General features: G+C 35.1%; 3 protein-coding genes across 9 annotated transcripts in view; 1 reads left to right on the top strand and 2 right to left on the bottom strand.

The window, feature by feature from the left end:
• The window catches only part of LOC146521496 (beta-1,4 N-acetylgalactosaminyltransferase 2-like), a 33768-nt gene extending 24437 nt beyond the window's left edge, over window positions 1-9331 (bottom strand). Inside the window, exons 1-2 of one of the 4 annotated variants that reach the window (XM_085155006.1) lie at window positions 9179-9331; window positions 6423-6547 (exon numbers count right to left, since the gene is read on the bottom strand). In XM_085155006.1, the coding sequence (XP_085011132.1) occupies window positions 6423-6547; window positions 9179-9244 (191 nt within the window). In that variant the 5' untranslated portion in view covers window positions 9245-9331. The other 3 variants (XM_085155004.1, XM_085155005.1, XM_085155007.1) reach the window with 3 other exon arrangements.
• The window catches only part of LOC146521490 (ICOS ligand-like), a 230323-nt gene that overhangs the window by 108568 nt on the left and 110148 nt on the right, over window positions 1-11607 (bottom strand). The gene's annotated exons all lie outside the window — the stretch shown is intronic.
• Window positions 1-11607, top strand: part of LOC146521491 (hepatitis A virus cellular receptor 2-like) — a 248697-nt gene that overhangs the window by 144117 nt on the left and 92973 nt on the right. The window lies entirely within an intron of this gene.

Below are 11607 nucleotides of genomic sequence, written 5' to 3'. Positions count from 1 at the left end.
CTATGGGCAATTTAGATTGTTCAATTTACCTATCCCCACAAACTGCACGTCTTTGGACTGTGGGAGGAAGCCAGAGTACCCGGGGAGAACCCACGCAAACACGGGGAGAACAAACAAACTCCACACAGAAAGACCGCGGCCTGATGGTGGAACTGAACTCAGGACCCGCTTGCTGTGAGGAAACAGCACTAACCACTGTGCCACCGTGCTGCCCACACTATCAAATAATCAATACATAATTGACGTGCAGACTATCAGGGTTTTACAAATCTTGTGCACTGGTCATTTTCAGCACAGCACTGTTTTAGCTACATTTGTGGCTGCCGTCAGCAGCAGTTATGCACTTTAAGATAATTTCATAGTTTAAGTTACAATAAATAAGTTTAAAATACTTTATTTTTAATATATCAGATTTAATGTATACATTGTTGGTTTGAAAATAAACATGTAAAGGGGTTTACAGAATGTTTCCAGGGTGGAACCAATGTTCAGTCTGTTGTTTGGGGTTGACAATATTTTCAGTCACACGCTACACTCGGTAGAGGGCAGCATGCTTTCCTCTCTCACTTGGTGGTAGAGCTATGTAGATGCATGCAACGAAGTTTTCCAGCTGTGGGAAGGAGTGACACTGCAAGATGCGTTTTCATTAACCCCTGCAAGTTAATTTGGCCAATGAGGTATGCAATTTGTATTTTATATGTTGTGGTAGAAAAATAAGATGTTTGTTTGTGACAGAACTGGCGAGTTTTTGGTAATCACGTGTAATTTGTTAACATCTTTTGAAGGTCAAATTGTGAGTGTTTTATGTTGTTTAATAATGTGCTTTATTGTTTATTCTCTATGAGAACAATTTACTGTGGAAATTGATTATTTTATGTTGTTTGTACAGTTCTCACGGCACTGTACCGTTTTTCAACTTGGAGGGAGTTACAACATCACTTTATCCTTCTCACTCAGTTGCTTCAGTCTATTTGCCATGAAAAGAAAAATGTGTACCATACATATCATATTTGTATGTCCACACACACACACACATACTCGCGTAAGTCCCATTTGGGGTCGCATATCTTAACTCCCACCCTTTGGGGACACCACTTTCTGTATGGTTTAGAAGCAAGCTGGCAACTCAGTTTTACTCCTCCAAGACCACAGAAATAAAAAATCACTTGAGATTTTCATTTTAAGCAACATTTGTTCAGACAGTATTTTTACCTTCCCATTGGGGACTGGGGATTTTTAATGTCCCCTTTGGGGTCTTCAGCGATACACAGATAAACAAACTATTTTATGCCACTTTTGGGGACCTTACTTCCATTTGGGGTCTTCAGCGACACACACATACACAAACTATTTTATGCCACTTTTGGGGACCTTACTTCCATTTGGGGTCTTCAGCAACACACACACACATACACAAGTTATTTTATGTCAGTTTTGGGGATATTACTTCCCTTAAAGGAAATTCCTTCAAAGTACAATGTAAGGTTAACTACCCAATCTAACAATAATCTAAACAATAATTAAGGTCTCCATTTATCTTGAAGAAATCAAAACTATGTCCAACGTCTCAGCCACAGAACAATTTAAATTTTTGACTGCATTTATTACTACTGTGTTGTTTTGGGAGTTTATATGCACATCATTAATGCAGAGAAACCTGGATAAAAAAAATAATCTTTACTATTAAGTGTTTGTTACCAGCAAATTGTAAGGCAAGAACTTTGCTTCCAAACATAAGTTAAATAGACAAACATTAGACAGTTAACCTAGTTTTTATATTCTATTAAAACTAAAAAAGAAATTTCTAATTTCAACTATGAATTGTTAACACAGATAATTTGTACACAATTACTAAGGGTTCATTTGATTTGCAGAAACTATCCAAACGTTGCAGCACACCTATCATAAAAGATTTAATTTAATTATTAATAAACACTGCTTTAACCTACATTAGAGCCAATCAAATTATCCTTTAACTCAGGGCACCAATAAGTACAGTATTAAAGATCTGTGAGTGATAAGACAAGCTGTAAGATTTTAGAATGGATATCTTAATTTTAGTTTTCACTGATGTTACGAGTACATTTAACATGAATAACAAATAGACAAGAGACAATTGAAAACTGCCAAAGAAGGTGACTCTTATGACTTCCGGGAACATTTCTAAAAAAAAATGCACTGCGTTAACCTGAATGAGGACAATCAAAAGGATATACATAAATGAAATTGAATTGAATTGATATAGTACCAGAGTACAGTGATCATTAACTGATCGTCATTAACGATCAGTGACCATTAGCGGTTTTCTCACTGATCTCAAGGGTATATTAATACTAAATACAGAAATATACCTCCATTTAAAAATTGCAAAAACATATCCAACTATAGTCATTAGTATGCCATATGCTTATGACTTTTGGGGACGTTTTTAACACAAATACACTCCGCTTTAATCTAAATGGGTACATTCAATGGGAAACTTTCCTTAGGGAACTGGTAAATACAATGAACTCTGATTATTAAATATTGGCATTTGTTAAAGTATGTGTAATGATTTGGGGGATGGATTTCTTTATCTTAGTCCTCATTCTGATTGGTATTTGTTCTGTATTTTTAAATCTTAGACATAATGAAGGTTTTTTTTTTAACATAACCCTTGCTTGAGTGTGGGGATCATTGATAAATTGTTTACAGACTTCATGGATAGACTTATACTGAAAAAGGGACATGATACTATTTTTAGAAAAAAAATCCCAAAACATATCCAACTATAGTCATTAGTATGCCATATGCTTATGACTTTTGGGGACGTTTCTAACACAAATACACTCCGCTTTAACCTAAATGGGGACATTCAATGGGAAACTTTCCTTAGGGAACTGGTAAATACAACGAACTCTGATTATGAAACATATGCATATGTTAAGGTGTAATGATTTGGGGGATGGATTTATTTTTCTTAGTCCTCATTCTGATTGGTATTTGTTCCATATTTCCAAATCTTAGACATAATGAAGGATTTTACAATAACCCTTACTTGAGTGGGGTGGTCACTGATAAATTGTTTGTTGACTTTATAGGTAGATTTATACAGAAAAAGGGGACATGATAACATCTTTTAAAAAATCCCAAAGCATATCCAACTATAGTCATTAGAATGCCATATACGTATGACTTTTGGGGACGTTTCTAACACAAATACACTCCGCTTTAACCTAAATGGTTAAAGCGGAGTGTATTTGTTCAATGGGAAACTTTCGTTAGGGAACTGGTAAATACAATGAACTCTGATTATTAAATATTTGCTTATGTTAAAGTATCTGTAATGATTTGGGGGATGGATTGCTTTGTCTTAGTCCTCATTCTGATTGGTATTTGTTCCATATTTCCAAATCTTAGACATAATGAAAGATTTTACAACATAACTCTTACTTGAGTGTGGTGATCACTGATAAATTGTTCTCGAACTTCATGTATGGAGTTATACTGAAAAAGGGACATGACACTATTTTTAAAAAACAATACAAAAACATATCCAACTATAGTCATAGGTATGCCATATTCTTATGACTTTTGGGGATGTTTCTAACACAAATACACTCCGCTTTAACCTAAATGGGGACATTCAATGGGAAACTCTCGTTAGGGAACTGGCAAATACAATGAACACTGATTATTAACCATCTGCATACGTTAAGGTATGTGTAACTACTTTTCGGATGGATTTCTTTATCTTAGTCCTCATTCTGATTTGTATTTGTTCTGTATTTTTAAATCTTAGACATAATGAAGGGTTTTTTTTAAACATAACCCTTGCTTGAGTGTGGGGATCATTGATAAATTGTTTACAGACTTCATGGATAGACTTATACTGAAAAAGGGACATGATACTATTTTTAGAAAAAAAATATCCCAAAACATATCCAGCTATAGTCATTAGTATGCCATATGCTTATGACTTTTGGGGACGTTTCTAACACAAATACACTCCGCTTTAACCTAAATGGGGACATTCAATGGGAAACTTTCCTTAGGGAACTGGTAAATACAATGAACTCTGATTATTAAACATATGCATATGTTGAGGTATGTGTAATGATTTGGGGAATGGATTGCTTTATCTTAGTTCTCATTCTGATTGGTATTTGTTCTGTATTTTCAAATCTTAGACATAATGAAAGATTTTACAACATAACCCTTACTTGAGTGTGGGAATCATTGATAAATTGTTCTCCGACTTCATGGGTAGGTTTATACAGAAAATAGGGACATGATACCATTTTAAAAAAAAAATACAAAACCATATCCAACTATAGTCACTAGTATGCCATATTCTTATGACTTTTGGGGACGTTTCTAACACAAATACACTCCGCTTTAACCTAAATGGGGACATTCAAAATCCTGCAGCTTATATATGTTTCTTTGTTTCAGAATAATAAATAAATAAAATAAACAAATAACATAATATTCCTCTTTATGAAGCTCATTCCCCCCCCCCCCCCCCCCGTTTCATTAGCCTGAAAAACTTAAGGATTGTAATAAACATCCTTTTTTATTTTAGAAACATAAAAGCATTAAAAAAATGAAGTCCCCTAAAATATTGAAAGTTTGGTTCATTCAAACATGCCTTGATTTTTAATCCAAGACATCTCTGAATGTGTGATTTATACGTGGTTAGCTTTTTCAGGCTCATTAGCTCGTCTTTTTTTTCCCAAATTATCAAGGGCACATCTAGCAAACCAGTATTAGTATTTATTACTAAATAACTTTCTTACATTCAAACAGAAAATGCTGAAACTTTTCAGCAGAAACCTTAAGATATAGGTATAAGAAACTAAAAAAGTTTTAATCACTTTTCATACCTTTAAAGCTGCTCTACATGCTGCTGCTTGCACACACCTCCATGGCTGCGATCAAGGCCTATGGTGACATAGAGGTCTTACCTCACCTCCCCTACCTTTAGGCTGTCCCTCCTGTGTCCCTCTTCACTCTCACACACACGATCTCCAGACCTGCATTCATCTCTTTCCTCTGATCCCCCCCACCCGACAGACATACAAAACTCTAAACATCACCCTTTGACTGACTGCCCCACCCCCACTTGCACACAAACTCTTTCCCGAAAGCACTCTGATTGTATGACACTAGTGTTTATTGTATTATGTTGTACATAGGACTTTTGTTTTGTTTTTATCTTTAAGTTGTTCACTGTACACTGTAGACCGTGGGAGCATTACAATTTAAAATTCCTGTGTTTCATCTGTACATATGGGTTTTCACAATAAAGCTGACTTTGAATTTGACTTGAGTCAAACTCTGCACATATCTCTAAGGCCCAGTCAACCATGCTACAGAAGCTAATCTTTCCCGCTTGTATCGAGGAAATAATTTTTTTTCTGTCATGATCCATATTCAATGACCATAGTCTTACACAGATTTTGATCAGCTCTTAAAGAGACTTTGGTGAGAATTAAGTTTTATGCCATATGCTTGTGACTTTTTATGCTTTTTAGGCAGTATTTTACATACTGCCTAAATGGTATTAACATTGAAATTTAAATTTAGCTCAGCTGTTTCACCAAATTTTGGATCCCTGCACCATTCAACACAAATTCAAGAAACATCTTAAATATGTTGCAATACAAGTATCAAGAATTAAGAGTAATCTATGTCAAGCTGCAGTTCAGAAAACAAATATGAACCTAAAGTGCTCCATTATTTCATGCATCTGCTTCACATCATGCCAAATAATTCTTTAAAAAATATTAAAACTATTTATATCATAATTACGTGAAATATGACTCTTTTGTATTTTCTAGTGTCTTCTTTACCCTTTGAAAATATAATCTACTTTCTAACAAATAGTCTACTGATTTCTATTATTTAGTCAAGAGAACAAATGTTTGTTTATATAAAACCATTCATACAAAAGAATGTTGAATAAGATTTTCAACAAAGATCAGTATATTAAAAGAAATCTTACACTATAATAATATAAGGGTTAGGGAGAGGTAATACACACACAAAAAAATCCAAGAAATGTAACTTTTGGGGACAGTGGAAATCTTTGCAATTTCACACACTTCCACTAGGGGGCAACATAGAGTTATACACAGATTGCGAAAAATTTGGGGGGCAATGTCATACACATACACAAAAAATTTAAAAAATGTCATTTTTGGGGACAGGTGAGATTTTTGGATTAAAATATGTTTTAGAGCATGCTGAACATTGTTAGAGGTAAATCTAATTGGGGACGGTGGTTTTGGTCCCCAAAGGGAGAGGTGTCCCCAATAGACTGGTGTGTTAGCTGATAGAAGTCCCCAATTTTGACACAAGCAAACTCACACACACACACACACACACGCACACACACGCACACACACACACACACACACCAGGATGCAGGAATACTTTACCTTTGTTTTTTGTAGGCTAGCTCACTTGTCCAATTACACAAATTCCCAAAATAGAATGTAAACATAATGATCAGCATGCCGACAACAGCAATCACAAAAAGCTTTGAGCTTCTAGAGACAGACATCTGTTGATACACAGAAACACACGTTATAGTACATTAATTAACAAAGGAAAAATCTTTACCATCTAAATAGTAAAATTTTGCAAATCACTCATATAAAACATGTTATGTCTTGACTCACATCTTAGATATGATTGAACATGTATAAAATGAACAAATACTTTCTTTTTTTTTACATTTTTACTTTTTTTTTTACTTTTTTTTTTTTTTTACATTTTTTCCTTTGCCTCTGTAAAAAGTTCATCCTGCCTTTCATGTCTCTCAGTTGAAGCTCTGTGTGTTATTGCCAAAAAGTAATTTCCAGTACTTGCCAAAAATATTTAAGCTGTTGTAAATGACTTGTCAACATTTAGATGTCTTTTATTTATTCGGGTGAACAGTCTCATTTACATTAGAAATGTGTTTTTGAAGAGTGAGCTGACCAAGGGGCCAGCAGAAATTGAAATAAGAATAATATAGCAGTAGCATAACGATAGTGGGTAGAAAAAACCCAATTGAATAAAATTTAGACACAATATCATGGAATCATAAAGATACTTGCGACACAAGTTATTTCTTTATTTTATATAACAGTTATAACAGTATGACAGTTTATTGCCTGTATCTTTCAATACAATAAGTCCTTTTGGCTGCCAAGGGGCTCATGGGATTGGAAGAGATTAGTCCATTAGTCCAGGCAGTATGTCAGAATTAGCGCCATCTGCCTGTGTTCAGACAAACTGCAATTTTAAGGCGCAATTCATTTTTGCTTTGTCTGTTTGAAAATAATTAACTGCAATAATTTGAACTAAAAGAATGTTGTTTTTATCATTGCAAACTAGGTCTGCACAAGTAGGATCAAAATGATTATTTTGGAAAAATATTGAGATCAGAATACTTTGACATAATTATCCATTGATTTTAGTAACATTAATTTTTTTTTATTATTATTATTTAACTGTTATGTAAATGTAATACTGCTTTCACATCTTAATATTGGTACAAACATTGCTTAAAAACAGATAAACTGTTAAACGATATACCAAAACTTAACACAAAGTTCAATCAACAGGCCCTGCTTTCACTCTACAGTCCTTATGGTCTATCAAAACCATAGTGATAAACTTGATCAGCTTGGAGGGGGAGCAGATTGACAAAGACAATAAATTCCTGACATCATTCCTAATCTTAATAAATTACAAGTCTTTGCAGATTAATAATGTTTATTCACTTGGTGTCTCCAGCAATGCCATTCTCCCTTTTAAGCCCAAGCACAAGTGCAGCCATAAAAGCAAATTCATAGAATCTTGACGACATGGATATCGTCTATTGTCGCTTCCTGAGTACGCCCATTATTTAAATAGGTTGCTTCCCTACAAACAGCAAACAGTAGAGCTTAAAAACTTGTTTAAAGCATTTGTGAGTATGAGTATTCACGTCAGTGCATAACAAATGTCATCAATGTATCATTTATTTTGCATGAGTCACTTTGGCACAGGTAGTCTCACTGCAAGTTGGGTGTGCTTAGAGGACACACACACACACACACCAAACAAGTATTTGCTAAAGAGGTGTGCCTTTTTTTGTTCTTGTTAATACGTTTCTGTATGCACTCATAAGAAAACATATGGAGACCCACAGGCTTTAACCCTCTGACATCTTTTTAAAAATACTCTAAGAAATATATAAAATACTCCAAGTCTCCACAGATGAGGGAAACAATAATGATCAAAGTACTTTACACACAACAAAAACTATTTACAGTTTTACTTTTTTCTGTGCTCAGAAAAAAAATGTGTGCCTTGACCCAAAACATTTAAGGCACACCATGATATTAAGGTAAAAAAAAAAAAAGGAAGACTTTCATTGGCTGCATATTTAAAGACACAGTACAGTTACCTGGAGTAAGATTATTCATATGACATAACAATCCAGAAATTTAGTTTTAAGGTGAAACCTCAGGGGAGAGCCACTATCTCTTGCTTGCCTCAGTGATACAACGTTTTATGTGTAGAGTTGGTCAATCAGCATTTTCTGAAGCTTGTTTTGACCATGTTTACGTGCCTAAAAGCCTAAACACATGGGATAAATAGCTGTCCAGCCGGTGTAACTAATAAAGTATATAAATATAAAATTATGGGCTTCTTTCCCTTTTTGTGGTAAAGGACTATTTACTTCAAAGACAAACTTCTTTGACAGGTGCATGATTAAACAAAACTAATGAATAACTACAGCTCCAGAATCAGAAAGTATCGGAAAATTTTAAATTACATAACTTATTTATGTAATTGCAAAGATATTGGGTTTTTATTGTTGTAGTATGAGAAAAGTATAGAAAATAGCTCATTTCCTACCTCTTCTTCCTGCTGTTTATGGAGCCACAATAAGAAAAAATGATGAGCGAGTGACGAAAAGCCGCTCTTGAAAAACTTGAACAACTTGAACAACTTGAATATAATTGTTGAAAAGTTTGCAGACTATGAAAGGTGCGGTGTTCTTCTTTTCAGGTAACTGGTGTCATAGAGGACACTATAAAGGATTACGATGAGGTACGATAAGGAGGCGGAACCACTGAGCAAGGTTGAACAGCAGAATAAAAGCTCAACAACAAAAAACCCAAACAACAAAACCAAAGTCTGAATATATGTCATTTACCTTTTCTTGTTGTTTTAGATAATTTGTGGATTTTGGTCCTTGAGTAGCAGTATGTAGTATGTGCATGCACCAATAATAGCAGTACAAATAAGCAGATGTTTATCTCGCAAAACACTTAGGTAGAAAGAGGTAGCAAAACCAGTTTTCATTATAGCCAACAGCTTTTTTTTGAGTCAGGCGTCAGTTGTTCCCCTGATGTAGTTTCATGTGACAGTGAAGCTAGTTTGACTAGATGGCTATGTGAAATTTACAGGTCTTGCGGTGCAACAGTAAACACTAAAGACTGGAATACTCAGCATATGGCCTGTATGGCCTGTATTTAAATAGCACTTTTAATAGTCCCTAAGGACCCCAAAGCGCTTTACATATCCAGTCATCCACCCATTCACACACACATTCACACACTGTACATATAGGTAATGTCAATGTTGTTTGTGTAAGAAAAAGGAGAAGCAAAAATATGTGTGTGGGTCTGTATGTGTGTGTGTCTTCCTATACAAAAGCAAGACAACAGAGTAACACTCCTGCATTTATTCATAAGTTTCTCAAACTTTTTACAAAACTGTAAAAGTAATTGGTCAAATCTAGTCTGGAAATCAAACATTAAAACAGCTACTGGGGCTGCTTGAGCCACAGTAACTCCACTGGTGGTTGAGCTGTAAGCCAAGCTGAAGGCACAGGATGACTAAGAAGGCTGGAGGAGAAAGGAGGGCCACACTGCAAGCTGTGCCGGTCATAGGACAATGCTGACAGGTCCCATCTGTGAAAAACAGCAGTGGTGGTATGGTGGTTGGGGCATGTTTACTGTATTTTTCTTAAATATAAATGTAAAAGTTTTAAAGTTTAATTTTATTTTTTAAATGAGGTTTTATTGGTTAATATAGTCAAAACACTTTCTGCTGGCACTAAACAGCCTGCATGAGTTAATCGACCTGCGAGTTACATTTCTCTAGATAGAATGAGTGCCAGTAAACTCTACTGTGCTCTACTCAACTCATTGTATAAAATGTAAAAAGTTAAATTATAATACAAAAATAAAAGATTATTATTATCATATACAACGAATCATAACCCAAATATTGAATCTTTACTTCTTTGACACCTAAATCTTATTTCCTGAAGATACATTTGTGCACTTAATTAAAAGCCAAAAAATGGGGGTCACATGACGTCAATGACGGAGTAGCTGCGTTTCTCACCCGCTCCCGCAGCTAGGCATTTGTTTATTATTTCAAGGTATGCACCACTTCTTCTTAGGACTAAATTTACCTAAAGTTACTGAAATCCAAAGGGATGATTTATGTAAACCTATAACGCAAAGCGAAATTTTGAAATTTATTCAGATGCTTCCAAATAACAGAGCTCCGAGTCCGGATGGGTTCTCGGGGGAATTTTTTAAGAAATTCATTAAGATTCTAACTTCCCCACTGTATAAGATGCTTCTGTCCTCTTTTGAGGCAAGCACTCCCCCCCCCCCCCCCCCCCCCCCCCCTTTAATGGAGGCTAATATTTCTCTAATTTTGAAGAAGGGGAAACCTGAAGAATGCGCTTCCTATAGGCCTATATCTGTTTTAAATCTTGATTCGAAAATACTTGCTAAGGTCCTAGCTATTTTTACAATTTTACAGGTTGAAATTTTGAACAGACAAAACAAATTATGTTTTTCAGGTTTGAATATTTTAATGATCAAACATCTTAAGTATATAAACTTCACTCCCAACAGTAAAATACATATTTATCACAGTTTGTTCCTCTACAATAACAACAACACAAATCACTGTGTTTTTTATGAACTTTTTATGAAATATTTTTGAATATTTTATGATGATTGGAGCCACCTTGTTTCTTCTGTGGTCAAATATGACTATGGATAGTCTGAAGCTTTACAACAACTGTTGTTGATAAAGGGTAAAATGATGGTTAATTAAAGTGTGCAGGAGAACAGTGAGTCCTGATGTAGATGAACTGAGGAGCTGCACCAAGAGCCAGGATCAAAGATAAAGATGTTAAACTGTGAATTATTCAATAATCACAGTTTAAGATGATTGAAGTAAAGAGTCCACAGAGCTCAATGCAGTTCCTCATCTAGAGAGCTGTTAGAGGCTCGTCTGTCTTTATGTGATATGGACAAAGAGTGAATTATTGTTCCTGTGTTCTTATCAGGATTCATGATGTGAGCATAAGTTAATCCAGGGTACAGAAAGATTCCCAGAGTGTGCTTCACTGGCTTTCAGTGCAGTTATTGTATAATGTGGCAAACCTCAGCCTTTTCTCCTCTTTGGCTTCTTGACAGTCGTCCTTCCACTGATTTCAGAACAGATGCCAGCTGATTCATCAGAAGGAAGATGGTTGGATGAATTCTTCTTTGGCAGTTTTAAATCGATCATGACAACAATTAGGACAAGAAGTAACAAACCACAAGCTACCAG

This window comes from Neolamprologus multifasciatus, chromosome 3 (assembly GCF_963576455.1).
Source record: "Neolamprologus multifasciatus chromosome 3, fNeoMul1.2, whole genome shotgun sequence".
NCBI classification, from domain to species: domain Eukaryota; kingdom Metazoa; phylum Chordata; class Actinopteri; order Cichliformes; family Cichlidae; genus Neolamprologus; species Neolamprologus multifasciatus.
This window is presented reverse-complemented; position numbering and strand designations above follow the sequence as displayed.